At 69.1% G+C, this 27,331-nt stretch overlaps 3 protein-coding genes across 5 annotated transcripts; 1 reads left to right on the top strand and 2 right to left on the bottom strand.

The window, feature by feature from the left end:
- Nucleotides 1–509: 509 nt before the first annotated feature.
- MARS1 (methionyl-tRNA synthetase 1) lies at nucleotides 510–15,135 on the top strand. 2 transcript variants are annotated; one of them, XM_064141690.1, is made up of 22 exons: nucleotides 510–675; nucleotides 809–890; nucleotides 1,014–1,092; nucleotides 1,175–1,309; nucleotides 1,436–1,511; nucleotides 1,718–1,890; nucleotides 2,788–2,900; nucleotides 3,055–3,171; nucleotides 3,270–3,473; nucleotides 6,881–7,082; nucleotides 8,004–8,078; nucleotides 8,750–8,920; nucleotides 10,548–10,643; nucleotides 10,728–10,845; nucleotides 11,486–11,699; nucleotides 12,804–12,935; nucleotides 13,028–13,132; nucleotides 13,230–13,413; nucleotides 14,006–14,077; nucleotides 14,202–14,228; nucleotides 14,359–14,466; nucleotides 14,880–15,135. In XM_064141690.1, the coding sequence occupies exons 1-22, from the start codon at nucleotides 573–575 to the stop codon at nucleotides 15,030–15,032; spliced, it is 2,739 nt and encodes a 912-aa protein (XP_063997760.1). In that variant the 5' UTR covers nucleotides 510–572; the 3' UTR covers nucleotides 15,033–15,135. The 2 variants fall into 2 exon arrangements, with proteins under 2 accessions (XP_063997760.1, XP_063997761.1); XM_064141691.1 differs by lacking the exon at nucleotides 14,202–14,228 and having other exon boundaries at nucleotides 511–675.
- DDIT3 (DNA damage inducible transcript 3) lies at nucleotides 15,095–17,652 on the bottom strand. Of its 2 annotated transcripts, XM_064141707.1 has the most exons (4): nucleotides 17,568–17,652; nucleotides 16,463–16,508; nucleotides 16,208–16,365; nucleotides 15,095–15,731 (listed from the first exon to the last, which is right to left on the bottom strand). In XM_064141707.1, the coding sequence occupies exons 3-4, from the start codon at nucleotides 16,331–16,333 to the stop codon at nucleotides 15,336–15,338; spliced, it is 522 nt and encodes a 173-aa protein (XP_063997777.1). In that variant the 5' UTR covers nucleotides 16,334–16,365; nucleotides 16,463–16,508; nucleotides 17,568–17,652; the 3' UTR covers nucleotides 15,095–15,335. The 2 variants fall into 2 exon arrangements, with proteins under 2 accessions (XP_063997777.1, XP_063997776.1); XM_064141706.1 differs by lacking the exon at nucleotides 17,568–17,652 and having other exon boundaries at nucleotides 16,463–16,697.
- A 1,909-nt stretch (nucleotides 17,653–19,561) lies between these two features.
- On the bottom strand, nucleotides 19,562–27,328 carry DCTN2 (dynactin subunit 2; the record flags this gene model as incomplete). Its single annotated transcript, XM_064141729.1, has 10 exons — nucleotides 19,562–19,960; nucleotides 22,156–22,247; nucleotides 23,674–23,776; nucleotides 23,921–23,992; nucleotides 24,132–24,209; nucleotides 24,346–24,384; nucleotides 25,058–25,123; nucleotides 25,664–25,811; nucleotides 26,800–26,960; nucleotides 27,047–27,328. Coding segments are annotated over 10 exons (1,128 nt in total), but the record flags the coding sequence as incomplete, so codon positions are not given.
- Nucleotides 27,329–27,331: the final 3 nt, after the last annotated feature.

A 27,331-nucleotide genomic window follows, 5' to 3' on the forward strand; every position in this document is an offset into this window, starting at 1 on the left:
CCAGGGCTGCCGCCCGCAGCTGCCTTCTCTCTTCCGCCCCTCCGTGCGCCAGGGCTGCCCGGGCGGGGGCAGGCTCCGTGCTCGGCCAGGAGGCCCCGCGGCGCCCCCAGCCGTGCTCGGGGAGCTCCGGCACAGCTCCGCTCTGCTCCCGTCCCCGTGCCCAGGCTGCTCTCTCCTCACGGCGCTTCTGTTACCGCTCCCAGGTTCCACCGCCTCCAGCTCGGTGAGCTCCGGCACTGCGGCACCGGCACCGGCACCGCGCGGGGCACTGTGGGACCGAACCGGAGCCGCGCGGGGCACTGTGGGACCGAACCGGAGCCGCGCGGGGCACTGTGGGACCGAACCGGAGCCGCGCGGGGCATTGTGGGATCGGTACCGGAGCCGCGCGGGGCATTGTGGGATCGGCACCGGGACCGCGCGGGGCATTGTGGGACCGGGACCGGAGCCGCGCGGGGCATTGTGGGACGGCGCCGGGGCCGCGCGGGGCACTGTGGGCGGAAGTCTCTCGGCGGCGGTTCCGGTTCCGGTTCCGCCGTGCCCCACGTGCGGCCCTGTGGCGGCAGCGCTCCGGGATGCGGCTCCGGTTGGCCACCGCCGGGCCCGGCGCGCTGAAGGTGCTGGCGGCTGCCGGCGCCGCCTCCGCCCCGGTGCAGGTCGACTGGGGAGGACCTTCAGGTGAGCAGGCGGCGGCGGCAGGCGGCGGCTCCGCGGCCCTGTCGGGGTCGTTCCCCTGCCCCCGGTGGCCCCCGCGTACGGCTCCCGGTGCGGCCGCCGAGGCGCCGCTGATTGCCTGTCCCCCGCCCCGCAGAGCGGCCGCTGGGCCCCCCGTGCGCCCCGGCGCTGGAGCTGGACACCGGCACCGTCCTCTTCTCGCCCAACGCCATCTGCCAGTGAGTAGCGCCCCCGCTCGGCCCCGCCCTCTTCCCCCCCGCTCGCCCCCCGGTTCCCCCCCCCGATACCCCCCGCTCGCCCCCCGCCGCCCTCACCTCGCCCCACCGCATCCCCCCCCCCAGGTTCTTCTTCCTGGCCCGCGGGGAGGACCTCTCCGACCTCAGCACCCAGTGGCTGGAGTGGGAGGCGACCGAGCTGCAGGTGAGTGCCCCGGGGCAGGGCGGCACCGGCGGCGGTACCGGGCCCGGCCTCACCGGAGCCCTTCCGCCCCTGCCCGCCGCAGCCGGCGGCCTCGGCCGCCCTGTACGCGCAGTTGGTGTGCGGCAAGAAGGGGCTGGAGGCGGTGGCGGCGCTGGGGAAGCTGCTGCGGCACCTGGAGCGGAGCCTGGGCGGGAGCGGCACTGCCTACCTGGCCGGGGTGAGTGGGGACCGGGCCGGGGAGGGGGCTGGGAGCCTGCTCCCGGCGGGGCTGAGCCCTGACCCCCCCGCGGGGCTGAGCCCCCTGCGGGGCCGCGGCGGGGCCTGAGGCTGCTGCTCGGCGCAGGACACCTGCTCGGTGGCTGATGTGGTGGTCTGGGGGTCGCTGTTCCTGCTGCTCCGGGACGAGGCCAACCTGCCAGGTGAGGGAGGCGCCGCGGGGGGGCTGAGCGCTGCTGCCGGTGCCGGTGCCGGTGCCGCGGGGGGGCTGAGCATTGCCGCCGGTGCCGGTGCCGCGGGGGGCTGAGCGCTGCCGCCGGTGCCGGTGCCGCGGGGGGCTGAGCGCTGCCGCCGGTGCCGCCGCCGCCGGGTCTCCGCCGCCACTCCCTGCTCTCTCTCTCGCCCCCAGCGGAGCTGCAGGCTCTGCGGAGCTGGTTCCAGAGCATGACCCTGTCGGAGGCCTGCAGGAAGGCTGCAGACTGCGTCCTGGTGCCCAAAGCGCTGCAGGACTTCACCTCCTACCTGCAGAAGCAACCTCCCCCCTGCCTGCCCGCGGGGGAGAGCATCAGCAACGAGCCTGAGGTGCTGCCCCGCTGCCCTGCTGCCTGCTGCCCCCCTGCCCCGCTGCCCCCCTGCCCCGCTGCCCCCCTGCCCCGCTGCCCCCCTGCCCCGCTGCCCCGCTGCCCCGCTGCCCCCCTGCCCCGCTGCCCCCCTGCCCCCCTGCCCCGCTGCCCCCCTGCCCCCCTGCCCCGCTGCCCCCCTGCCCCCCTGCCCCGCTGCCCCCCTGCCCCGCTGCCCTCCTGCCCCCCTGCCCCGCTGCCCCCCTGCCCCGCTGCCCTCCTGCCCCGCTGCCCCCCTGCCCCGCTGCCCCCCTGCCCCGCTGCCCCCCTGCCCCGCTGCCCTCCTGCCCCCCTGCCCTCCTGCCCCCCTGCCCCCCCGCCCCGCTGCCCCCCTGCCCCCCTGCCCCGCTGCCCCTCTGCCCTCCTGCCCCCCTGCCCCACTGCCCTCCTGCTCTCCTGCCCTGCCCCTGGCTGTTCCCTGCCTCCCCCTTCCACATCCCCACCCTGCCCACAGCCCCTCCCCGGTGCCCTCCTTGTTCCCACCCAGCCTCTTCCCCAGTCCCCTCCCCGGTCCCACCCCCGGTGCCCTCCTTGTGCCCACCCAACCCCTCCCCGGTCCCCTCCCTGTCCCACCTGCCCCTTCCCTATGCCCCCCCCGGGCCCCTTCCAGGTGCCCCCCCTGTGCCCCCCCCAGCCCCTCCCTCCCCAGTCTCCCTCTCCCTCCAGCCATTCCCTGTCTTGCCCCAGCTCCTCCATGGTCCTCCCCATGCCCATCTCCCCCTGTCCCCACCTGCACCCCATGCCCAGCTGCTCCCAGGCTCCCCCCCCTCCCCCCAGGCTCTTCCCCCCTGCCCTCCCCAGCCTGGGGCTCTGTCCCCCCAGGCCCTCCCAGCCTCACAGGGCAGAGTCTCCCCCGCAGGAGGAGGAAGGCTCTGAGCGAGCTCTGACAGAGGAGGAGATCGCAGCAGCTGTGGAAGCCTGGAACCAGGGCCCTGCAGGCCTGCCCAAGCCCTGGCACCCTCCCAAACCCGTGTGAGTGCCCAGCTGGCACCACCACTCGGTCGTGCCACACCTCCGAGCAGCCCGGCAGGGACTGCCATGCTGCTGCTGCTGCTGCTGTGCCACCCTGGCACGGGGGGTGAGGCTGTGGCTGCCCTGCCTGCCCTGACCCTCTGTGCCCTGCCAGGCTGCCCGTGGAGGGCATGAGGAACATCCTCATCACCAGTGCCCTGCCCTATGTCAACAACGTGCCCCACCTGGGCAACATCATCGGCTGCGTGCTCAGTGCTGACACCTTTGCCAGGTGAGCCCTGCCCTGGGGGCAGGGATGGGTGGCACAGTGGAGTGCCCACCCCCCCCCAGAGCCCTGCAGAGGGCTGACAGAGCTGCCCCTGCCCTCAGGTACTGCCGCCTGAGGAACTGGAACACTCTGTTCGTGTGTGGCACCGACGAGTACGGCACTGCCACCGAGACCAGGGCGGTGGAGGAGGGGCTGAGCCCGCGGGAGATCTGCGACAAGTACAGTGCCATCCACGCTGCCATCTACCGCTGGTTCCGCATCGACTTCGACTACTTCGGCCGCACCACCACGCCCCAGCAGACCGAGTGAGAGCTGCTGCCCCCGCCCGGCCGCGGCGGGGAGCGCACCCCAGGGGCTGAGGGCACCGAGGGGCTGAGGGCACCGAGGGGATGAGGGCAGTGAGGGGATGAGGGCGCCGAGAGAGGGCACCGAGAGGCTGAGGGCACCGAGAGAGGGCACCAAGAGGCTGAGGGCACCGAGAGAGGGCACCGAGAGGCTGAGGGCATCGAGAGAGGGCACCGAGAGGCTGAGGGCACCGAGAGAGGGCACCGAGAGGCTGAGGGCACCGAGAGAGGGCACCGAGAGGCTGAGGGCATCGAGAGAGGGCACCGAGAGGCTGAGGGCATCGAGAGAGGGCACCGAGAGGCTGAGGGCATCGAGAGAGGGCACCGAGAGGCTGAGGGCACCGAGAGGCTGAGGGCACCGAGAGAGGGCACCAAGGGGCTGAGGGCACCGAGAGAGGGCACCGAGAGGCTGAGGGCACCGAGAGAGGGCACCAAGGGGCTGAGGGCACCGAGAGAGGGCACTGAGAGGCTGAGGGCACCGAGAGGCTGAGGGCACCGAGAGAGGGCACCAAGGGGCTGAGGGTACAGAGAGGCTGAAGGCACTGAGGGGCTGAGGGCACTGGGAGAGGGCACCGAGAGGCTGAGGGCACCTAGGGGATGAGGGCACTGAGAAAGGGAACCGAGAGAGGGCACCGAGGGGCTAAGGGCACCAAGAGAGGGCACCGAGGGGATGAGGGCACTGAGAGGGAGAGGGCAGCAAGGGGCTGAGGGCACCAAGGGACTGAGGGCACTGAGAGAGGGCACCGAGGGGATGAGAGTGCTGAGGGCATCGAGGGGCTGAGGGTGCTGAGGGGATGAGGGCACAGAGAGGCTGAGGGCAGCGAGGGGCTGAGGGCGCCGGGGGGATGAGGGCACCGAGAGAGGGCACCAAGGGCCTGAGGGTACAGAGAGGCTGAGGGCACTGAGAGAGGGTACAGAGAGGCTGAGGGCACCAAGAGAGGGCACTGAAAGGCTGAGGGCACCGAGGGGCTGAGGCTACAGAGAGGCTGAGGGCACTGAGAGAGGGCACCGAGGGGCTTGAGGGCACCAAGAGAGGGCACTGAAAGGCTGAGGGCACCGAGAGGCTGAGGGCACCGAGAGAGGGCACCGAGGAGCTTGAGGGCACTGAGCAGCTGGGTCCTGCCCTGGGGTCACAGCCAGCCTGGGGAGTCCAACCCAACCCCCACCATGGCACAGGGCTCTGCATCCCCTCCAGGCATGGCTGCGGTAGGGGAGAGACACTGAGGTGATGGAGCAGGTCTGGAGGAGGGCAGTGGAGCTGGGCAAGGGTTTGGACAGCAAAGAGAAGAGTTTGGGGAGCAGGAGGAGGAGGAGGAGGAGGAGGAAGGGAGCCAGGCAGAGGGACCTGGGGGGGGCTGCAGAGGTGGCCCCAAGGCAACCTCCTGAAGCTGAGCAGGGCTCAGGGCAAGGTTCCTACAGCTGGGTCGGGGCAATGGCAGCACAGAGCCAGGCTGGGGGAGGAGGGGGCTGGGGGCAGGCTGCAGCAGGAGGGCTTGGGGGGGGCAGTCACTGTGTGATGGAGCAGGTCCAGAGGAGGGCACTGAGGCTGGGCAAGGGCTGGGAGAGCAAAGAGAAGGCTCTGGAGAACCTCTGAGGAGCAGCTGAAGGAGCTGAGGGGGTTGAGGCTGGAGCCTCAGTGAAGCAGGAGACCTTGGCCCTGCTTCTGCTGCTGTGGCTCCATACCCTGGGCCTGCTCTCTCTGAAGCCAGAGGGGTTGCAGCCACCATGGTGCCAGAGGTGCCAGGAAAGGGCTGAGCCCTGCCCTTGGGGCACAACAAGCCCAGGAGGGCTCCAGGCTGGGGGCAGAGGGGATGGGAACTGCCCCCAGGGGAAGAAGGAGCTGGGAGGGGTTGGTGGCAGCAGCTGGAGCTGAGCCAGGGGGTGCCCAGGTGGGCAAGGAGGGCAGCAGCAGCCTGGGCTGGCTCAGCAGTGGTGTGGGCAGCAGGAGCAGGGCAGGGATTGTGCCCCTGCAGTGGGCAGTGGGGAGGGCAGAGGTGGGGGCAGGGTTGGGCAGCTGAGTGGCAGGAGGGCAGTGAGGAGCTGCAGCAGAGGCAGAGAAGGGAGTGGAGGTGGGGAAGGGTCTGGAGGAGAGGCTGGGGAGGAGCAGGTGAGGGAGCTGGGGGGGGTGAGGCTGGAGGAGAGGAGGCTGAGGGCAGAGCTTGTGGGGCTGTGGCAGGGCCTGAGAGGAGGCTGGAGCCAGGGGGGGGTTGGGCTGTGCTGCCAAGGGCCAAGAGGAGATGGCCTCAAGGTGCCCCAGGGCAGGTGGAGCTTGGCCCTGAGCAACAATTCCTGCCCTGGGAGGGTTCTGCAGGCCTGTGCCAGGCTGCCCAGGGAGCTGCTGGGGCAGTGCCCATGCCTGGGGGGGCTCCAGAGCCCTGTGCCCATGGCACTGTGCCCATGGGTTGGTGCCCAGAGTGGGGCTGGGTTGGTGCTGCTCAGGGAGGGGGCAGTGAGGAGGTGGCAGTGAGGAGGTGGCAGTGGGCAGCAGGAGGGGGCAGTGGGCAGGGGGCAGTGGGCAGGGGGCAGCAGGAAATGTCTCCAGGCTGCCCTGGGGGAGGCTCAGGAGATATTTCTGCCCTGGGAGGGCTCCCAGAGCTTGGCACAGGCTGCCCTGGGCACTGCTGGTGGCACCAGCCCTAGGGGCTGCCTAGGGCAGGGCTTAGAGTTGGCTCCAGACCTGGTCTAGGTTGGACTGGATGAGCTTGGGGCTCTGTGCCAACCTCCCAGAGCTGGGCAGCGAGGCTGGGCAAGGGCCTGGAGCCCCCTGGGCAGTGAGGAGGGAGCTGGGGGGGGGGGTGAGGGGTTGGGGAGGAGCTGGGGAGGGGCTGGGAGGAGCTGGGAGGGGCTGGGAGGGACTGGGAGGAGCTGGGAGGGACTGGGAGGGACTGGGAGGAGCTGGGAGGGACTGGGAGGAGCTGGGAGGGACTGGGAGGGACTGGGAGGGGCTGGGAGGGACTGGGAGGGACTGGGAGGAGCTGGGAGGGACTGGGAGGGACTGGGAGGGACTGGGAGGGACTGGGAGGGACTGGGAGGAGCTGGGAGGAGCTGGGCACAGTTCTGCCCCAGCAGCCCCCAGCCTGAAGGAGCTGCCAGGGGAGCTGCCAGGGGAGATGCCAAGCTGGGGGTGGGGGTGAGGCTGGAGGGTCCTGCCCTGGGAGGGTTCTGCAGGCCTGGCCCAGGCTGCCCAGGGAGCTGCTGGGGCAGTGCCCACCCGTGGGGGGGGCTCCAGAACCCTGTGCCCGTGGGTTGGTGCCCATGGTGGGGTTGGTGCCCAGGGTGGGGCTGGGTTGAACTCCACCTTTTGAGTTCCTTTCCAACCCATCCCAACCTCTGGGGGGTTTCTCTCTTGCTCTTTCTCTTCCATCCAGGATTGCTCAGGACATCTTCCAGCGCCTGCTGGCCAGGGGGTTCCTGCTGGAGGACACTGTGGAGCAGCTCAGGTGTGAAAGCTGCCAGCAGTTCCTGGCTGACCGCTTCGTGGAGGGCACCTGCCCCTTCTGTGGCTACCAGGAGGCTCGTGGGGACCAGTGTGACAAGTGTGGCAAACTCATCAATGCTGTGGAGCTGAAGGTGAGGCAGAGAGGGGGCAGAGAAGGTCTCAGGGAGTCCCCAGAGTCAGTCAGGGCTGGGAGGGACCACAAGGATCAGGCAGTGCCAACCTCCCCCCTGCCATGCCCAGGGACACCTCACACCAGAGCAGGCTGCCCACAGCCTCCCCCAGCCTGGCCTGAAACCCCTCCAGGGCTGAGGCTGCCACCACCTCCCTGGGCAGCCTGTGCCAGGCTCTCAGCACCCTCCTGCTGAAGAGTTTCTTCCTCACCTCCAGGCTGACCCTACCCATGTCCAGCTCTGCTCCACCCCCCCCAGTCCTGTCGCTCCCTGGCACCCTCTAAAGTCCCTCCCCAGCTTTCCTGTGGCCCCCTTCAGGCACTGCAAGGCCACAGTGAGGTCACCTCAGAGCCTTCTCCTCTCCAGGCTGCACAGCCCCAACTGCCTCAGCCTCTCCCTGCAGCAGAGCAGCTCCAGGCCTCTGCTCAGCTCTCTGGCACCTTCCAGCCCCTCCACATCCCTCCTGTCCCAGAGGCTCCATCCCCCTGGCACCTTCCAGCCCCTCCACATCCCTCTTGTCCCAGAGGCTCCATCCCCCTGGCACCTTCCAGCCCCTCCACATCCCCTTTGTCCCAGAGGCTCCAGAGCTGGCTGCAGTGCTCCAGGCTGGCTCTCAGCAGTGGGGAGCAGAGGGGCAGGATCACTTCCCTCTCCCTGCTGCCCTCACTGCTCTCCTGCAGCCCCCCAGGCTCTGCTTGCTCTGAGGGCTGCCAGAGCACACTGAGGGCTCACTGAGCTTCTCCTCCACCAGCACCCCCAAATCCCTCTCCTCAGGGTTGGTGCCTCGGGGGGATCACCTCCATGTCCTGCTGTCCCTAGGGGGGGACCTCCAGCTTCTGCTGCTCCTCCTTTCCACCCAACATTTACCTTTCCTCCTGCCAGAACCCTCAGTGCAAGCTCTGCAGGGGTGTCCCCGTGGTCAGACCCACCCAGCATCTCTTCCTGGACCTGCCCAAGGTGAGCTTCAGCCTGGAGGGGGAGGGAGGGGGCAACAAATCACCCCAGCCCCACATCTGTCTGTGTCCCAGGCACAGCTGGAGGGGCAGCTGCAGGCCTGGCTGGAGCAGTCATGGCCCAAGGGGACATGGACAGAGGAGGGAGGGGCACAAATTACCCCAGCCTGTGTGACCCCAACCCTCACCTGTGTCCCCCCAGTGCAGCTGCAGGCCTGGCTGCAGCAGTTGTGGTCCATGGGGATATGGATGGGGGAGGATGGGGCACAAATCCCCCCAACTTCTGTCACTCCTAACCTTCATCTCTGTGTCCCCATGGCAGCTGGAGGGGAGGCTGCAGGCCTGGCTGGAGCAGTCATGGCCCAAGGGGACATGGACAGGGAAGGGGGGACACAAATTACCCTAACCTGTGTGACCCCTAACCCTTGTCTATGTGTCCCCAGTGCAGCTGCAGGCCTGGCTGGAGCAGTCATGGCCCAAGGGGACATGGACAGGGGAGGGGGGACACAAATTACCCTAACCTGTGTGACCCCAACCCTCATCTGTGTCCCCCCAGTGCAGCTGCAGGCCTGGCTGGAGCAGTTGTGGTCCATGGGGATATGGATGGGGGGGAGGGGGCACAAATCCCCCCAACCTGTGTCACTCCTAACCTTCATCTCTGTGTCCCCATGGCAGCTGGAGGGGAGGCTGCAGGCCTGGCTGGAGCAGTCGTGGGCCACGGGCACCTGGACGGCCAATGCCAGGCACATCACCCGCGCCTGGCTGCGCGACGGCCTGCGCCCACGCTGCATCACCAGGGACCTCCAGTGGGGCACCCCTGTGCCCCTCGACGGCTACAGGGACAAGGTAGGCCCCCCCCCTGCCTCGTGGAACAGCAGAGAAGGGCCCTGGAGGTGCTGGGTGGCAGCTGAAGAGCAGGCAGCAGTGTGCCCAGGCTCAGGCTGGAGGGTAGGAGGAAGCTGTGCCCAGAGAGAGTGATTGGCACTGGGATGGGCTGCCCAGGGAGGGGGTGCAGTGCCCATGGCTGGAGGTGTTGGTGCCAAGCCTGGCTGGGGCACTGAGTGCCATGCTCTGGGTGGTTGGGCAGGGCTGGGGCTGGGGTTCTATGAGTGGGTTGGGTTGGAAGGGAGCTCAAAGTTCATCCACCCCACACAGAGCTCACCCCCAGAGCTTCCTCTGGATCTGTTCCTCCTCCCAGCAGCTCTTGGACCCTTCCCAGCCTTGGGGGCTGCAGTTTGGGTCCTGCTGTGGCAGCTTCTCCTCGCCCCCCCCCCCCAGTCCCTGCAGCTCCTCTTTGCCCCCTGCTGCTGCTCCCCTGCTTGCTGCAGCTCCTCCCTGCACTCCGGGGCCCAGCAGCTGCTGGGGGAGAGAAGCAGAAGAGTGCAGCAGGGCTCAGGGTCAGGACAGGAGTCTGTGGACTGAGTTCATGCCAAGGGGAAAGGACAGCACCAAGTGAATCATTATGGGATGGGGTGGGCTGGAAGGGAGCTGAAAGCTCAGCCTCTGCCATGCCCAGGGACAGCTCCACCAGCACAGGCTGCTCAGGGCCTCACCCAGCCTGGCCTGGAGCACCCCCAGGGAGGTGCCAGGAAGCCTGTGCCAGGCTGTCCCCACCTCACTCCCAGCAACTTCCTCCTCTCCTCTCTCCCTCTCCCCTCTCCCAGCTCCAAGCCATTGGCCCTCTCCTGGCCCCCCCCAGCCCTTCTCCCCACTCCCTCCCCAGCTCTCCTGCAGCCCTTCAGCTCCTGCCAGCCTGCTCCAAGCTCTGCCTGCAGCCTTCTGCTCTGCAGCCTCAGCAGCCCCAACTCTGCCAGCCTGGCCCCACAGGGGAGCTTCTGCAGCCTCTGCTGCTCCTGCTGGCCTCCTCTGGAGCCTCTCCAGCACCAGCTCCAGGTCCTTGTGCTGCTGGGGGGGCCCAGAGCTGGAGGCAGTGCTGCAGGTGGGGGCTGAGCAGGGCAGAGCTGGGGGCAGAATCCCCTCCCTGTGCTGCTGCTCTCCCTGCTCCTGCTGCAGCCCAGCACAGGGAGGGCTTTGGGCTGCCAGCGACCAGTGCTGGCTCCTGGGCACTTTGCCCCCCACTGCCCCCCCCAAGCCCTCCTGCTGCAGCCTGCCCCCAGCCCCCTCCTCCCCCAGCCTGGCTCTGTGCTGCCATTGCAGGAGCCTTGCCCTGGGCCCTGCGCAGCTTCAGGAGGTTGCTTTGGGGCCACCTCTGCAGCCCCCCCCAGCTCCCTCTGCCTGGCTCCCTTCCCTCCAGCATCTCACCCCCAGCACACAGCTTGGTGCCACCTGCAGAGCTGCTCAGGAGGCCTCACCCCACTGCCCAGGGCACCAGCACGGGGCTCTGCTGCCAGTGTCCCTTCAGGGCTGAGCTCCTCTGCTTCCCATTTGGTCCCAGAATGGGGGGGGGGGGGAAGAGGACCCCCAATGGACCCCTGGGGGCTTGTCCTCTGCTGACTTCTCCCTCTGCCCTCAGGTCTTCTACGTCTGGTTCGATGCCCCCATTGGCTACTTGTCCATCACTGCCAACTACACCCAGGAGTGGGAGCGGTGGTGGAAGAACCCCCAGCAGGTGAGAGATAAGGCCCAGAGCTCGACCCCCACCCCCCCCCCTTGGTGATGTCCTCACTCCCTCCCCCCAACTCCCCCCCCCCAGGTGGAGCTCTACAACTTCATGGCCAAGGACAATGTCCCCTTCCACAGTGTGGTGTTCCCCTGCTCGCTGCTGGGGGCTGAGGACAACTACACCTTGGTCAACCACCTCATTGCCACAGGTGCCCACGGGGCTGGGGGGGGCATGGGGGTGGCACCAGAGGGCCTGGGCAGGGCTCTCCACACTCCTCACTGCTGCCCCTGGCAGCACCACGCTGCAGGGGTCCCTGCTGGCCCTGGCAGCTGCCCCCCAGGAGGCTCCCTGAGGCCTGTGGGGGTGGAGGAGCTGCAGACGCCTGGGGGGAGGTTGGCTCGGGGGGGAGGAGGGGGTCTGGGGGGACCTCCCTGCTGGAGGCTTCCACGGGGGGGACCCCCACGCTGGGGTCACACTCTTTGTGGTGGAGACCTCATGGTGGTAGCTGAGGGGTGGGCACTCAGGGTGGCAGCTGAGAGGTGAGCACTCAAGGTGGGCATTCGGTGGGCACTCAGGGAGGCAGCTGAGGGTTGGGCACTCAGGTTGGGCACTCAGGGAGGCAGCTGAGGGTTGGGCACTGAGGGTTGGATTCTCAGGGAGGGCACTCAAGGAGGCAGCTGAGGGGAGGGCACTCAGGGCCGGGCACTGAGGGTCGAGTGCTCAGGATGGGCACTCAGGGCCGGGCACTCAGGATGGGCACTCAGGGCCGGGCACTCAGGTTGGGCACTCAGGGCCGGGCACTCAGGGCCGGGCACTCAGCGTGGGCTGTGCCCTGCCCCCTGGCACAGAGTACCTGACCTACGAGGAGGGGAAGTTCTCCAAGAGCCGCGGCGTGGGCGTGTTCGGGGACGCGGCGCAGGGCACAGGCATCCCTGCCGACACCTGGCGCTTCTGCCTGCTGAGCCTGCGGCCCGAGGGCCAGGACAGCGCCTTCAGCTGGGCCGACCTGCGCCTGCGCAGCAACGGGCAGCTGCTCAACAACCTGGGCAACTTCGTGCACAGGTGTGGGCACCCAGCTGCTGCCCCAGGGCACCCACACCACCCACACCCCGTGCCTGGCACCCGCTGCCCCAGGGCATCCCTCACCCCTGCGCCTGGCACCCGCAGCTGCTGCTGCTGCAGGGCATCCCCCACCCCTGTGCCTGCGCAGCAGCGGGCAGCTGCTCAACAACCTGGGCAACTTCGTGCACAGGTGTGGGCACCCAGCTGCTGCCCCAGGGCATCCCTCACCCCTGCGCCTTGCACCTGCAGCTGCTGCCCCAGGGCCCTCCCTTGCACCTTGGCACCCCTGGCTGCTGCCCCAGGGCACTCACACCACCCACACACCGTTCCTGGCACCCCTGGCTGCTGCTGCAGGGCATCCCCCACCCCTGTGCCTGCGCAGCAACGGGCAGCTGCTCAACAACCTGGGCAACTTCGTGCACAGCTGCTGCCACCCAGCCCCCACCCCTGCCTGGCACCCAGCTGCTGACACAGGGCATCACCCACACACACACCCCCCGCGCCTGGCACCCCTGGCTGCTGCTGCAGGGCATCCCTCACCCCTGTGTCTGCTCAACAACCTGGGCAACTTCGTGCACAGCTGCTGCCACCCAGCCCCCACCCCCGCCTGCTGCCCCAGGGCACTCCCCTGCACATTAGCATCTTCAGATGCTGCCCCAGGACCTTCCCCTGCACCTTGGCACCCTCAGATGCTGCCACGGGGCACCACACACACACCCACCCCCCGCCTGGCACCCTCAGATGCTGCCCCAGGGCCCTCCCCTGCACCTTAGCATCCTTCTATGGTGCCCCAGGACCCTCCCCTGCATCTTGGCACCCTCAGCTGGTGCCTTAGGGCCCTCCCCTGCACCTTGGCACCCTCAGCTGGTGCAGCAGGACCACCAAGAGGTCCCTCGGGGCCACCACAGGTCCCTTAGCGCCACCAAGAGCTCCTCCAGGACCCTCAGCAGCTTCCGCGGAGCCCTCCAGAGGCTCCTGAGCAGTTCCTCTATGCCCAGCACAGCTTCTGCAGGCCCCCTCCAGAGATGCCCTAAGCCCACCTGAGGCTCCTGGTGCCCAGCTGCGGTGCCAGGCCCTGCTGAGCCCTGCTCTGTGCCCCGCCAGGGCTGGGATGTTCGTCTGCAAGTTCTTCGGGGGCACCGTGCCCAGCATGGTGCTGAGGGCAGAGGACCAGAGGCTGCTGGCCAGGGTGAACCTGCAGCTGCAGCACTACCACCAGCTGCTGGAGCAAGTCCGGTGGGTAGCAGGGTTGGCACGGGATGGGCTGCAGGTGGGCACAGAGGCCTTGCCCTCACCTGTGCCCACCCCCCCCCCCCCCCCCCCCGCAGCCTTCGCGATGCCCTCAGGTGCATCCTCAGCATCTCTCGCCATGGCAACCAATACATCCAGGTCAACGAGCCCTGGAAGGGCATCAAGGGGGGTGAGGAGGACAGGTGAGGCAGGTGCCAGGGTGTGGGCAGGGCAGGGGGGGTTGGCAGTGCTGGCACACAGCAGCCTGCTGCCCACCCCCCCCCCTCCCTCCAATGCCAGGCAGCGCGCAGGCACCGTGACAGGGGTGGCAGTGAACGTGGCCTCCCTGCTGGCAGTGATGCTGCAGCCCTACATGCCAGGGGTCAGCCTGGCACTGCAGCAGCAGCTCTGCATCCCCCCCGACTGCTTCGTGCTGGGGCAGCACTTCACCTGCACCCTGCCCCCCGGGCACCGCGTGGGCACTGTAGGTGTGGGGCCGGGGGAGGGTGGCACTGGTGGGGGTGGGGAAAAGGGATGGCACTGGGGAGAAGGGGGTGAAGGTGGCACTGGGAGGGGGGAAGGGATGGCACTGGGTGGGGGGAGAAGGGATATCACTGGGGAGAAGGGGTGAAGGTGGCACTGGTGGGGTGAAAGTGGCACTGGGAGGGTGGGGAGAAGGAGATAGCACTGGTGAGAAGGGGTGAAGGTGGCACTGGGGGGGGGTGGAGAGAAGGGATGGCACTCGGGAGAAGGTGAAGGTGGCACTGGGAGGGCGGGGAGAATGGGATGGCACTGGGGAGAAGGGGTGAAGGTGGCACTGGGAGGGTGAGGAGAAGGGGGTGGCACTGGGAGGTTGGGGTGAGGGGATGGCACTGGTGGGGAGAAGGGATGAAGGTGGCACTGGTAGGGGTGGGGGAGGAGGGGTGGCACTGGTGGGTGGAAGGTGGCACTGGCAGGGGTGGGGGAGAAGGGGGTGGCACTGGTGGGTGGAAGGGCTGAAGGTGGCACCGGCAGGGCAGGGGCCCTGTGCCCGCAGCCCCGGTGCCAGCAGCTGATGCCCACCCCGGGGGGCACAGGTGAGTCCTCTCTTCCAGAAGCTGGAGGAGGAGCAGATTGAGGCCCTGCGGCAGCGCTTCGCAGGGGGGCAGGTGAGTGAGGGGCTCTGGTGCCCACCCCCAGCTGCCCTCTACTCTGGGCACCTCCTCCTGGCACCTCCTCCACCTCTTCCTGTCCCTCTGTCACTTCTGCTCTCTTCTCCTCCTCTCCTCCCAGCCTGAAGAGTGCCCTGAAGGGCCCCAGGTAACTTGGGGCACCAACTGGCAGTGCCCTCAGGGGTGGCTGCAGCCTGCTCTGGGTGGGTGGTGGGCACAGAGTTCTGCCCCTGGGGGGTGGCACCAGGGCCTGACTCCCACTGCCTGTGCTCCTGCAGGCCAAGCCAACCCCCCCAGCCCCGGAGGCTCCTCCAGCCCCAACCCCCTCGGTGGCTCCAGGGGACCCCCAGCTGGCACAGAGGCTGGCAGAGGAGGTGGCCAAGCAGGTGAGGCCTGGGTGGAGGGCACTGGGTGGGTGAGGGCATCACCTATCCTGGGCACCAAACCCTTATCCCTACTCTCCATCTGCTGCCTGAGAGGCACTGGGGGCATTGCCCATCTTGTGCTGCCCAAGGGGGCACAGGGTGGGTGGAGGAGGCCTTGCCCATCCTGGGCACCAAACCCCCATCCCTACCCCTCTGTCTGCTCCTGGGGGGCACTGGGTGGGGGCATTGCCCATCCTGTGCCCCAAACCCTCATCCCTATCCCCTGCCTGCTCCTGGGGGGCACTGGGTGGGGGCATTGCCCATCCTGTACCCCAAACCTTTCTCCCCGTGCCCCTGCCTGCTCCTTGGCAGGGCACTGGGTGGGTGCAAGCCTTGCCCCTCCTGGGCACCAAACCCTTACTCCCCTCCCCCAGGGCACCCACGTGAGGCAGCTGAAGGCCACCAAGGCAGAGAAGTGCCAGGTGGAGGCAGAGGTGGCCAAGCTGCTGGAGCTGAAGCGGCAGCTGGCACTGGCCGAGGGCAGGAGCCCTGAGCCGCTGCTGCCCAAGGGCAAACGCAAGAAGTAGAACCCCCCCCCCAGTGCCCACCCCCACCCCCACCCCCACCAGAGAGCAGCCTGGGCCAGGCCTGGTGCCAACTGCTGTGTAATAAACCACAGGACCCCTCCCACCCTCTGCTGTGGCATCAGTCCGTGCCAGCTGGGCACTGCCCTTTGCAGTCTCTAGCTGACTCCCCCCCGCGCCAAGGTCCACGGGGGGTGGGTGCGTGGGTGGGGGACAGGCCGCAGAGTCCTTTTCCCCGCCCCCCCCCGGCGCTGGGGGGCACTGAGCGGCCGCTGGGGGGCGCTGTGCCCGGCGCTGTGCCCGGCGCTATGCCCGGCGCAGGTTGACGATGCGGTCGATGAGGGCAGCCCTGGTCCGAGCCACCTCCGCGCTGAGCCTGGCGACCTCCTCCCGCAGCCGCTGGTTGTGTGCCCGCAGCTCCCGCACCAGCTGCTCGCTGGCCTGCCCCTGCCGCCTGGCACCCTCCGAGCTGCTGCTGCTCCTCCTCCTCCTCCTCTTCAGCCCCCCTGGCACCGCTGCCCCCCTGGGCTGCTCCTCCTCGGTGCCCAGCCGGGCAGGGCAGGTGGTGCCAGCTGCTGCTGCTGGCTCGGTGCTGTTTGTGCCCTCCGGACCCAGCAGCTCAGTGAGCAGGGTTGTGTCCAGCTGGCAGATCTCAGGGGCATCAGCAGGCATCTCTGTGCCCCATGGCAGTGCCAGCTGTGTCTGCAGGGAGAGAGGAGCCAGAGTCAGAGGCCAGCTCCTTGCCCCCTTGCCCTGCTCAGAGGCAGTGAGGGCAGAGGAGGCCTTAAAGTCCACCCATGGGCACCAAACCACCCCTGCAGTGCCAGGGCTGGCCCCTCCCGTGCCAAGGGATGCTGGAAGTGCCAATGGATATGCCCCTGCCCTGCCAAGGGTGCCAATGGCTGCCCCCCCTCCATGCCAAGGGATGCCAATGTCTGCCCCTTCCCCATGCCAAGGGATGCCAATGTCTGTCCCCCCTCCATGCCAAGGGGTGCCAATGTCTGTCCCCCCTCCATGCCAAGGGGTGCCAATGTCTGCCCCTTCCCCATGCCAAGGGATGCCAATGTCTGCCCCCCCTCCATGCCAAAGGGTGCCAATGTCTGTCCCCGCTCCATGCCAAGGGATGCCAATGTCTGTGCCCCCTCCATGCCCGATGTGCTGCTGGCAGCTCCACTCACCTGCTCTGCCCCCCAGGCCGGGCAGTGCCCCCCGGGCTCTGCTGCTGCCAGCACCTCCTGCAGATCCTGGTACCAGGCCTCCAGCTCCCAGCTGGGGTCCTCCGCGGGCAGCCCCTCGGCTGCCATGGTCCCTGTGCCACCCCCGGGCCGAGGCGGTGCTGCGGAGGGGGCAGAGGAGGAGGAGGAGGTGAGGCAGGCCCCGGGGGGAGCTGCTCCCCGGCCGGGCCCGGCAGCCCCAGAGCCCTTCCCCGGTACCTGCTCAGGTGTGGTGCCCGACGAGGATGCTCTTCCTGCGGGATGCCTGCGGAGGGAACGGGACGGGCTCGGTCCCGGGGCCTTGGAGCCGCTCCCGGCGGGTACCGACAGCTGGGGGCAGGGGGGAGCCGCTCCCGGGGAGCCCCGGAGGGAGAGCGGAGGAAGGTCTCTGTCCCGGCCCCCCCGAGCCCCGATCCCGCTCCGCAGCCCCCCCGGAACCGGCTCCTTGCCCGGTACAGCCCCCCCGGAACCGGCTCCTTGCTCCGCTACAGCCCCCCCCGAACCGGCTCCTTGCTCCGCTACAGCCCCCCCGAACCGGCTCCTTGCTCTGCTACAGCCCCCCCGAACCGGCTCCTTGCCCGGTACAGCCCCCCCGGAACCGGCTCCTTGCTCTGCTACAGCCCCCCCCGAACCGGCTCCTTGCTCCGCTACAGCCCCCCCGGAACCGGCTCCTTGCCCGGTACAGCCCCCCCGGAACCGGCTCCTTGCTCAGCTACAGCCCCCCCCGGAACCGGCTCCTTGCCCGGTACAGCCCCCCCGGAACCGGCTCCTTGCTCCGCTACAGCCCCCCCGAACCGGCTCCTTGCTCCGCTACAGCCCCCCCCCCGGAACCGGCTCCTTGCTCCGCTACAGCCCCCCCCCCGGAACCGGCTCCTTGCTCCGCTACAGCCCCCCCGGAACCGGCTCCTTGCCCGGTACAGCCCCCCCGGAACCGGCTCCTTGCTCCGCTACAGCCCCCCCGAACCGGCTCCTTGCTCCGCTACAGCCCCCCCCCCGGAACCGGCTCCTTGCTCCGCTACAGCCCCCCCCCCCGGAACCGGCTCCTTGCCCCTCTACCGCCCCCCCCCCGGAACCGGCTCCTTGCCCGCTACAGCCCCCCCGGAACCGGCTCCTTGCCCGGTACAGCCCCCCCGAACCGGCTCCTTGCCCGGTACAGCCCCCCCGAACCGGCTCCTTGCCCGGTACAGCCCCCCCCGAACCGGCTCCCCAGCCCCTTTTTGCCCCTGCATCCCGCCGGGAGCTGCCCCTCGGTGCTCCTCCTTCATTCCCCCCGCCCGCCCCGGGTCCGGTGGCTCCAGCGCTGCCCTCCCCGGCCCGGCCGCACCTTCCTCAGCGGCCCCAGCCGGCCCCGGCCCCAGCGCTGCCCCCGGTCCCCGCTCGCCCGCATGGTCCCTGCGCCGCTCCGCCACTGCCGCGCCCGCCCGCGCCGCGCCCTTTTAAAGCCTCCGCCCCGCCCACCGCCCCGCAACGCAGCCAACGGGAGCCGGCCGCGCCCTGACGTCATCGCCGGAACGAGCCAATGGGGAGCGGGCGCGGGAGGGCGGCGGCGGGAGCGTCCCTCGGGGCAGTCACGTGGGCGGATGATGCAATGGCGGGAAACCGGCCACGCCCCCTCTTAAAGCGACCGCGGCCCCGGCACGGCCCCGGGGGAGGGCTCCGGGGGGGGGCGGGGAGGGCCTCGGGAAGGGCACCCCCGGGGCGGACACACCGGGAGCGGGACCCCGCTGGGGAGGCCAGGCCGGAGCAAGGCCCTGCTGCCCGCTGCCTGCTGCCCCCTGCCCAGCCTCCCCTGCCCGGTGCCCACTGCCCAGAGCCCCCTGCCCGCTGCCCTGTGCCCCCTGCCCAGCCTCCCCTGCCCGGTGCCCACTGCCCAGAGCCCCCTGCCCGCTGCCTGCTGCCCCCTGCCCAGCCTCCCCTGCCCGGTGCCCACTGCCCAGAGCCCCCTGCCCGCTGCCTTGTGCCCCCTTGCCCTGTGCCCCATTGCCCGGTGCCCGCTGCCCAGAACCCCCTGCCCGGTGCCCGCTGCCCTGTGCCCCCCTGCCCGGCGTCCCCTGCCTGGTGCCCTCTGCCCGGTGCCCAATGCCCGGCGCCCCCTTGCCCTGTGCCACCTTACCCGGTGCCCCCTGCCCGCTGCCCGGTGCCCCCTGCCCGGCGCCCCCTGCCCTGTGCCACCTTACCCGGTGCCCCCTGCCCGCTGCCCGGTGCCCCCTGCCCGGCGCCCCCTGCCCTGTGCCACCTTACCCGGTGCCCCCTGCCCGGCCCCCACTGCCCGGTGCCCACTGCCGCTTCTGCCCCGCTCCACCCCACCGCTGCCTGCGTGCCCAGGGTGCCCTCCCCGCCATGCTTTGTGGCATCCTTGCCCCCCTCGAGGACCTGGCACACCCCGGAGGAAGGTGCCAGTGCCAGGGTCGAGGGCACCTTGGCACGGACTGGGAGAGCCACAGCCGCCCCCCCCCCCCCCCCAGACGTCCCCATGGAGTAGTGGGAGAGCTGCGGACCCCCCCCCCCCCCCCCGCGTGGGCTGTGAGGGTGGCAGATGTCCCCTCCCCCCCCCCCCCCGACCATTGTGCCCCCTGCTGTGGGCATGGCCCAGCCCCACCAGTGCCCCCCCCAGCATTTTGGGGGTGCTCCCCGGGGGCTGAGAAGGTTACCCCAAGTCCCCCTCCCCAAATCAAGCCAAGGCCAAACCCCCCCCAGAGCCATTTGCCTCTGGGGGGGGCTCAATGGTGCTGAGGGCATCCCTGGGGGGGTTCCACCCTGCCTTGGGGGGGGGCTGCTGTTGCCCCCCTGCCCCCACTCCCACTCCAAACCCACGGTGCCCACCCCCCAGGAGGGGCAATAATCCCTCGAGGGGGGCACAAACCCTGATGGGCATAACTGGGGGCACTGGGAGGAGCTGGAGAAGGGTTGGAGAGGAGCTGGGGGGACACTGGGAGGGACTGGGAGGGGACTGGGGAGGGACTGGGAGGAGCTGGGAGGGACTGGGAGGAGCTGGGAAGGGACTGGGGCGGGGACTGGGAGGGACTGGGAGGGACTGGGAGGAGCTGGGGAGGGGACTGGGGAGGGACTGGGAGGGACTGGGAGGAGCTGGGAAGGGACTGGGGAGGGACTGGGAGGAGCTGGGAAGGGACTGGGGAGGGGACTGGGAGGGACTGGGAGGGACTGGGAGGAGCTGGGGGGGACTGGGGGGGGACTGGGCGGAGCTGGGGGGGGACTGGGAGGGACGGGGAGGAGCTGGGCGGAGCTGGGCACAGTTCTGCCCCAGCAGCCCCCAGCCTGAAGGAGATGCCAGGGGAGATGCCAGGGGAGATGCCAAGCTGAGGGCACAGGAGCTGAGCAGTTTATTGGGGTACATCGAGGAGGGGCACAGAGACCTCCCCCCCCACCCCCCCAAACTGGGCTGAACTGGTGGGCGGGGCCGGGCAGGGACCCTCCCTCCTGCCCTGTCCTGTGCCAGGGCAGGGCAGAGCAGGACAAGCAGGGGCTGGCACCGGCAGTGGGCACACGGTGATGGGGGCGGGGGGGGGGTGGGGAGGTGGATTGCCCAAGGTGGAGGTGGGCACAGGGCCCTCGGGGAGGCGGGGGGAGCACCCAGAGGGGTGGCCTGGGCAGGGGGTGCCAGGGGAGGCCTCACTTCTGCAGCCTCTTGATGCGGGCATCGATGGTGGCAAAGTTGTCCTCGACCACTGCCAGGTTCTCCTTCATGGTCTTCTGCACCTGGGGGGGGGGAGAGGGCACCAGAGGCTGGTTTGGGGTGCCCCACACAGCCCCCCCGTGGGCACCAAACCATGGGCACCAAACCAGGACCCTCCAGCCTCACCCCCACCCCCAGCTTGGCATCTCCCCTGGCAGCTCCCCTGGCAGCTCCTTCAGGCTGGGGGCTGCTGGGGCAGAACTGTGCCCAGCTCCTCCCAGTCCCTCCCAGCTCCTCCCAGTCCCTCCCAGTCCCTCCCAGTCCCTCCCCAGCTCCTCCCAGCTCCTCCCAGTCCCTCCCAGTCCCTCCCAGTCCCTCCCCAGCTCCTCCCAGCTCCTCCCAGTCCCTCCCAGTCCCTCCCAGTCCCTCCCAGCACCTCCCAGCTCCTCCCAGTCCCTCCCAGTCCCTCCCAGCACCTCCCAGCTCCTCCCAGTCCCTCCCAGCTCCTCCCAGTCCCTCCCAGTCCCTCCCAGCACCTCCCAGCACCTCCCAGCACCTCCCAGTCCCTCCCCAGTCCCTCCCAGCTCCTCCCAGTCCCTCCCAGTCCCTCCCCAGCTCCTCCCAGCACCTCCCAGTCCCTCCCAGCACCTCCCAGCACCTCCCAGTCCCTCCCCAGTCCCTCCCAGCACCTCCCAGTCCCTCCCAGTCCCTCCCAGTCCCTCCCAGCCCCTCCCAGCACCTCCCAGCCCCTCCCCAGCTCCTCCCCAACCCCTCACCCCCCCCCCCCAGCTCCCTCCTCACTGCCCAGGGGGCTCCAGGCCCTTGCCCAGCCTCGCTGCCCAGCTCTGGGAGGTTGGCACAGAGCCCCAAGCTCATCCAGTGCAACCTAGACCAGGTCTGGAGCCAACTCTAAGCCCTGCCCTAGGCAGCCCCTAGGGCTGGTGCCACCAGCAGTGCCCAGGGCAGCCTGTGCCAAGCTCTGGGAGCCCTCCCAGGGCAGAAATATCTCCTGAGCCTCCCCCAGGGCAGCCTGGAGACATTTCCTGCTGCCCCCTGCCCACTGCCCCCTGCCCACTGCCCCCTGCTCACTGCCCCCTCCTCACTGCCCCCTGCCCACTGCCACCTCCTCACTGCCACCTCCTCACTGCCCCCTCCCTGAGCAGCACCAACCCAGCCCCACCCTGGGCACCAACCCATGGGCACAGTGCCATGGGCACAGGGCTCTGGAGCCCCCCCCCAGGCATGGGCACTGCCCCAGCAGCTCCCTGGGCAGCCTGGGCCAGGCCTGCAGAACCCTCCCAGGGCAGGAATTGCTCCTCAGGGCCAAGCTGGAGCTGCCCTGGGGCACCTTGAGGCCATCTCCTCTTGGCCCTTGGCAGCACAGCCCAACCCCCCCCTGGCTCCAGCCTCCTCTCAGGCCCTGCCACAGCCCCACAAGCTCTGCCCTCAGCCTCCTCTCCTCCAGCCTCACCCCCCCCAGCTCCCTCACCTGCTCCTCCCCAGCCTCTCCTCCAGACCCTTCCCCACCTCCACTCCCTTCTCTGCCTCTGCTGCAGCTCCTCACTGCCCTCCTGCCACTCAGCTGCCCAACCCTGCCCCCACCTCTGCCCTCCTCACTGCCCACTGCAGGGGCACAATCCCTGCCCTGCTCCTGCTGCCCACACCACTGCTGAGCCAGCCCAGGCTGCTGCTGCCCTCCTTGCCCACCTGGGCACCCCCTGGCTCACCTCCAGCTGCTGCCACCAACCCCCCCCCAGCTCCTTCTTCCCCTGGGGCAGTTCCCATCCCCTCTGCCCCCAGCCTGGAGCCTTCCTGGGCTTGTGGTGCCCCCAGGGCAGGGCCCAGCCCTTGGTGCCCTCACCCCAGTGCCCTCAGCCTGATTTCTGGTGCCCTTCTTGCCCCTCTGGGCACCCCCTGGCAGCATCTCCTGGGGTTTATTTGCAGCACAAGAAGGGAGGTGAAGGATTTTGGGGGTGCATCTCCCAGGCTGGGCTGGCTCAGGAGGGACTCTGAAGCTCCTCCAGTTCCAGCTCCAGGCTGCTCCAGAGCCCTCTTGCAGAGCCTCCAACCCCTACCCACCTTGGTGCCCTCTCCACCTGCCCGAGGCAGCTCCATGCCCTCCTCACCCAGCTCAGCGCTGCAGAGCACAGCTGGAGCCAGCACCCAGCCCTGGGGGCACCACCACTGGTGCCCAGATTGGTCCCTGTCAGGGTAAGGGGGAGGGCATAGAACAGGGCACACACCCCCCACCCCCCCACACTCTGCTGGTGGCACCAACCTCTGCCAGCAGCATGGCATTGTCCTTGAGGGCTGCAGAGATCTCCTGCTGCGTCGTGTCCAGGTGCACCAGGACCTGCCCGAACTGGGTGGCTGCAGGGGGGGGGAGGGGGAGAAAGTGCAGTGTCAGCAAGTTTGCTGAGGGCACCAAGCTGGGTGCATAGGATCATGGAACCAGGCAGGCTGGCAGAGAGCTCCAAGAGCCCAGCCCTGCCCAACCACCCAGAGCATGGCACTCAGTGCCCCCCAGCCAGGCTTGGCATCAACACCTCCAGCCATGGGCACTGCACCCCCTCCCCGGGCAGCCCATCCCAGTGCCAATCACTCTCTCTGGGCACAGCTTCCTCCTAACATCCAGCCTAGACCTGCCCTGGCACAGCTTGAGGCTGTGTCCCCTTCTCCTGCCCCTGCCTGCCTGGCAGCAGAGCCCAACCCCACCTGGGCACAGCCTCCCTGCAGGCAGCTGCAGGCAGCAATCAGCTCTGCCCTGAGCCTCCTCTGCTGCAGGCTGCACCCCCCCAGCTCCCTCAGCCTCTCCTCACAGGGCTGTGCTCCAGGCCCCTCCCCAGCCTTGCTGCCCTGCTCTGGGCACCTTCCAGCACCTCAACATCTCTCTGCAATGGAGGAGCCCAGAACTGGGCACAGCACTGCAGGGGTGGCCTGAGCAGTGCTGAGCACAGGGGCACAAGAAGCTCCCTTGTCCTGCTGCCCACACTGCTCCTGAGCCAGCCCAGGATGCCATTGGCTCTGCTGCCCACCTGGGCACTGCTGCCTCCTCTGCAGCTCCTCTCTGCCAGCACCCCCAGGGCCCTCTCTGCCTGCCTGCTCTCAGCCACTCTGGCCCCAGCCTGGAGCTGCTTGGGGTTGTTGTGGCCAAAGTGCAGAACCTGCCCTTGGCCTTGTTCAGTCTCATCCCCTTGGCCTCTGCCCACCCATCCAGCCTGGCATGGTGCCCTCTGCAGGGCTCTGCTCCCCTCCAACAGCTCCACAGCTGCTGCCAGCTTGGTGCCAGCTGCACACTCACATCCCATTCCATTCCACTCTATTCCATCCCATCCTATTCCATTTCAGCCCATTCCATTCTATCCTATTCTGTTCCATCCTATTCTATTCTATTCCATTCCATCCCATTCCATTGCATTCCATCCTGTTCCATTCCATCCTGGTCCATTCCATCCTGTTCCATTCCATCCTGGTCCATTCCATCCCATTCCATCCTATCCTATCCTATCCTATCCTATCCTATCCTATCCTATCCTATCCCATTCCATCCCATCCTACCCCATCCATAGCCCTGGCACAGGCTGCCAGGGGGCTTGGGGGTGCTGCAGACTCTCTGGAGCCTCTCAGCCCCCTCCTGCCTGCCAACCTCTGTGCCCTGCTCTGGATGAGCTCCGGAGGTGCCCTCCAGCCCTGCCCTGGCATTCTCAGTGCTGGCCTTTGGCTGGGGGGGGGGTGGAGGTGGGGGGGTGAGGGAAGCTGCTGCTGGTGCCCCCCCCCCGGGGGCCCAGCTGCTCACCTTGCTCGTGGAGGTCCCTGAGGGTCACCAACCTCTGCACCAGGCCGGGCAGGCTGCTGGCCACAGGGTCCCAGCGCTGCAGCGTCTCATAGATCTGATGGATCTGAGGGGGGCAGGGGGTGGGGGTGGGGGGACAGTTTGGCTCTCCAGACCCCAGCCCCACCTCGCTGGGGTGGGGGAGAGGTTGCTGAGTGGTGGGGGGGAGGAGGGGGAGGAGTGAGGTGCCCCCACCCCCCCCAGCTCCCACCTTGCTCTGGCTGTCAGCATCCTGCACTGTGCCCTTGTGCTTGGCAATCTCATTCACCTTCCCCAGGACACTCTGCAAGGGAGGAGGGGGGGGAGGGGAGCAGAGGTGAGACCCCAAAATCTGACTCCCCTCCCCAGTGCTGCCCAACCACTGCCCAGTGCCATCCCAGTGCCACCCAGCAGGGAGCTGCCCCTGGCACCCAAGCCCTGACCTGCAGCCGAGCCTCCACCTGGTCCAGCACAGCCACGTCCAAGATGTTGACTTTAGCCTGCAGGACCTGCAGGGTCTCCTGAGGAGGGGGAGGGGTGGGGGTGAGGGTGGGCACTGCCCCCACCACCAGGGAGGGGACTGTGCCCAATGCCACTGCTGTGGGCACGGCAGGAGGAGGGGGGCAAAGGAGCCTGAGTGCCCCCTGAGGGACTCACCATGAGGCTGCTGCCCTTCAGCCCTGCCAGCAGTGGGTTCTGAGGGGAGCAGAGCATCAGTGGGGCAGGGGTGGGGCAGGCCAGGGGGCAGAAGATGGCACAGGAGGTGGGGCAGGACATGGGGCAGGGGTAGGGCAGGACATGGGTAGCTGTGGGGCAGCTGTGGGGCAGACATGGGCAGCTGTGGGGCAGACATGGGGCAGGGGTAGGGCAGCTGTGGGGCAGGACATGGGGCAGGACATGGGCAGCTGTGGGGCAGGTGTGGGGCAGGTGTGGGGCAGGGGTAGGGCAGGGGTGGGGCAGGGGTGGGGCAGCTGTGGGGCAGGACATGGGCAGCTGTGGGGCAGGGGTAGGGCAGGACATGGGGCAGGGGTGGGGCAGCTGTGGGGCAGGACATGGGGCAGGGGTGGGGCAGGAGTGGGGCAGACATGGGGCAGGGGTAGGGCAGCTGTGGGCAGCTGTGGGGCAGGACATGGGGCAGGGGTGGAGCAGGCCAGGGGGCAGAAGATGGCACAGGAGGTGGGGCAGGACATGGGCAGCTGTGGAGCAGGACATGGGGCAGACCTGGGCACCTGTGGGGCAGACATGGGGCAGGGGTGGGGCAGCTGTGGGGCAGGGGTAGGGCAGGACATGGGGCAGGGGTGGGGCAGGACATGGGCAGGGGTGGGGCAGGGGTGGGGCAGGGGTGGGGCAGAGCTCCCTGTGCCCTCACCTGGCTGTCAGGCTCGCAGCGGATGCTGCCCTCCAGCTGTGCCAGGCGTTTCTCCAGCTCTGCCACCTTGGTGGAGATGCCAGGGTGAGGGACTGGCAGCTCCCCAGCCTGGCACTCCCCAGCCTGGCATCGCCTAGGCTGGCATCCCCCAGCTGGCACCAGCCTCACCAGGCTGACATCTCCTGGGCTGGCATCCCCCAGCCTGGTACCCCCCAGGGACTGCACCCCCCAGCCTGGCATCCCCTGAGCTGGCATCCCCCAGCCTGATACCCTCTAGCCTGACACCCCCTGTCCTGGCACCTCCCAGGGCTGCCACCCTCTGGACTGGTACCCTGCAGGGATTGCACTCCTCAGCCTGGCAGCCCCCAACCTGACACCCCCTGTCCTGGCACCTCCCAAGGCTGGCCCCTCCCCCAGGGATTGTACCCCCCAGACTGGCATCCTCTGAGCTGGCATCCTGCAGACTGGCACCCCCCAGGGCTGGACCCACCCCCTGCCAGTGATTGCACCCCCCAGGCTGGCATCCCCTGGGCTGGCAACCCCAAACTGGCACTCCCCCAAGCCCAGGGCCTGGCACCAACCCCTGGGTGCCCTCCCCACACCCACCTTGGCAGCCTGGGCAAACTGGGCTTGCTCTGGCCTCCAGTAGAGCTCAAAGGTGACAGCATCAGCAGCTGGCACCGTGCCCTTGCTGGGCACCTTCCCTGGCGTCCCCTTGCTGCATTTGGCCACCTCCAGCTGCTGCAGCAGACGCCTGGGGGCAAAGGTGGCAGAGAGCAGCAGGGTTGCAGTGGCAGAGGGCACTGCCCCCTGAGGAGCTCAACATCTCCTCCCTGCTGTGCCCACCCAGGGGTGCCAGGGCTCGGCAGTGGCAGAGGGCACTGCCCCCCTGAGGAGCTCAACATCTGCTCCCTGCTGTGCCCACCCGGGGGTGCCAGGGCTCGGCAGTGGCAGAGGGCACTGCCCCCCCAAGGAGCTGAACATCTGCTCCCTGCTGTGCCCACCCGGGGGTGCCAGGGCTCGGCAGTGGCAGAGGGCACTGCCCCCCTGAGGAGCTCAACATCTGCTCCCTGCTGTGCCCACCCAGGGGTGCCAGGGCTCGGCAGTGGCAGAGGGCACTGCCCCCCTGAGGAGCTCAACATCTGCTCCCTGCTGTGCCCACCCAGGGGTGCCAGGGCTCGGCAGTGGCAGAGGGCACTGCCCCCCTGAGGAGCTCAACATCTGCTCCCTGCTGTGCCCACCCAGGGGTGCCAGGGCTCGGCAGTGGCAGAGGGCACTGCCCCCCCGAGGAGCTCAACATCTCCTCCCTGCTGTGCCCACCCAGGGGTGCCAGGGCTCAGCAGTGGCAGAGGGCACTGCCCCCCTGAGGAGCTCAACATCTGCTCCCTGCTGTGCCCACCCAGGGGTGCCAGGGCTCGGCAGTGGCAGAGGGCACTGCCCCCCCGAGGAGCTCAACATCTGCTCCCTGCTGTGCCCACCCGGGGGTGCCAGGGCTCGGCAGTGGCAGAGGGCACTGCCCCCCTTAGGAGCTCAACATCTGCTCCCTGCTGTGCCCACCCAGGGGTGCCAGGGCTCGGCAGTGGCAGAGGGCACTGCCCCCCCCGAGGAGCTCAACATCTGCTCCCTGCTGTGCCCACCCAGGGGTGCCAGGGCTCGGCAGTGGCAGAGGGCACTGCCCCCCCGAGGAGCTCAACATCTGCTCCCTGCTGTGCCCACCCGGGGGTGCCAGGGCTCGCACTCACTTGGCCAGGGCACCGTCGGGGTCTGCCAGGTCGATGGCAGCGTTGGGGCCCAGCAGCTTCTCCAGGTGGCTGCAGAGCAGTTGCTGCTTGAGCCCTTCCACCTGCCTGGCAAGGGCCATGGGGCACAGCTCCTCCTCGGCTGCTGCCTCCTTCACCGAGCTCTGCCGAGGTGCCAAGGTCAGCCCAGGCTGCTGGCACAAGGGCCCCCGGCAGGGAGGGGTTGCCCGAGGGTGGCAGCGGTGCCCACCTGGATCTGCTCCACGTCGCGGATCAGCTCCTGCACCTCGTGCTGCAGCCGCTGGTAGCGCTGCTGTGGCGTCTCCTTGGCACCCAGGCCCTCGCCCAGCTGCGGGCACAGCACCGGCAGGGGGTGGGGGAGGGGTCGGGGAGGGGCATTGGTACCCACCCGGACCGCCTGGCACCCAGCGGCTCTTTGCCCGCTTGAGCTGGCAGCAGAGGGCAGGAAGAGACCTCTGGAGAGCAGGCAAAGCCTCTGCCCCAGCAGGGCACCCAGGGCAGGGTGCCCAAGGAG

The sequence above is a fragment of the Pogoniulus pusillus genome, unplaced genomic scaffold, assembly GCF_015220805.1.
Source record: "Pogoniulus pusillus isolate bPogPus1 unplaced genomic scaffold, bPogPus1.pri scaffold_64_arrow_ctg1, whole genome shotgun sequence".
Lineage (NCBI taxonomy): Eukaryota > Metazoa > Chordata > Aves > Piciformes > Lybiidae > Pogoniulus > Pogoniulus pusillus.

What these genes read in the sequence shown, in the direction of transcription:
- MARS1 (XM_064141690.1), top strand. Translation starts at nt 573, where the DNA reads ATGCGGCTCCGGTTGGCCACCGCCGGGCCCGGCGCGCTGAAGGTGCTG. An exon ending in GGACGAGGCCAACCTGCCAG is followed by an intron (nt 1,512 to 1,717) that starts GTGAGGGAGGCG and finishes TCTCGCCCCCAG; the next exon opens with CGGAGCTGCAGGCTCTGCGG. An exon ending in CAGAGGAGGTGGCCAAGCAG is followed by an intron (nt 14,467 to 14,879) that starts GTGAGGCCTGGG and finishes CCCCTCCCCCAG; the next exon opens with GGCACCCACGTGAGGCAGCT.
- DDIT3 (XM_064141707.1), bottom strand. Translation starts at nt 16,333, where the DNA reads ATGGCAGCCGAGGGGCTGCCCGCGGAGGACCCCAGCTGGGAGCTGGAG. An exon ending in CGGCCTGGGGGGCAGAGCAG is followed by an intron (nt 15,732 to 16,207) that starts GTGAGTGGAGCT and finishes CTCTCCCTGCAG; the next exon opens with ACACAGCTGGCACTGCCATG.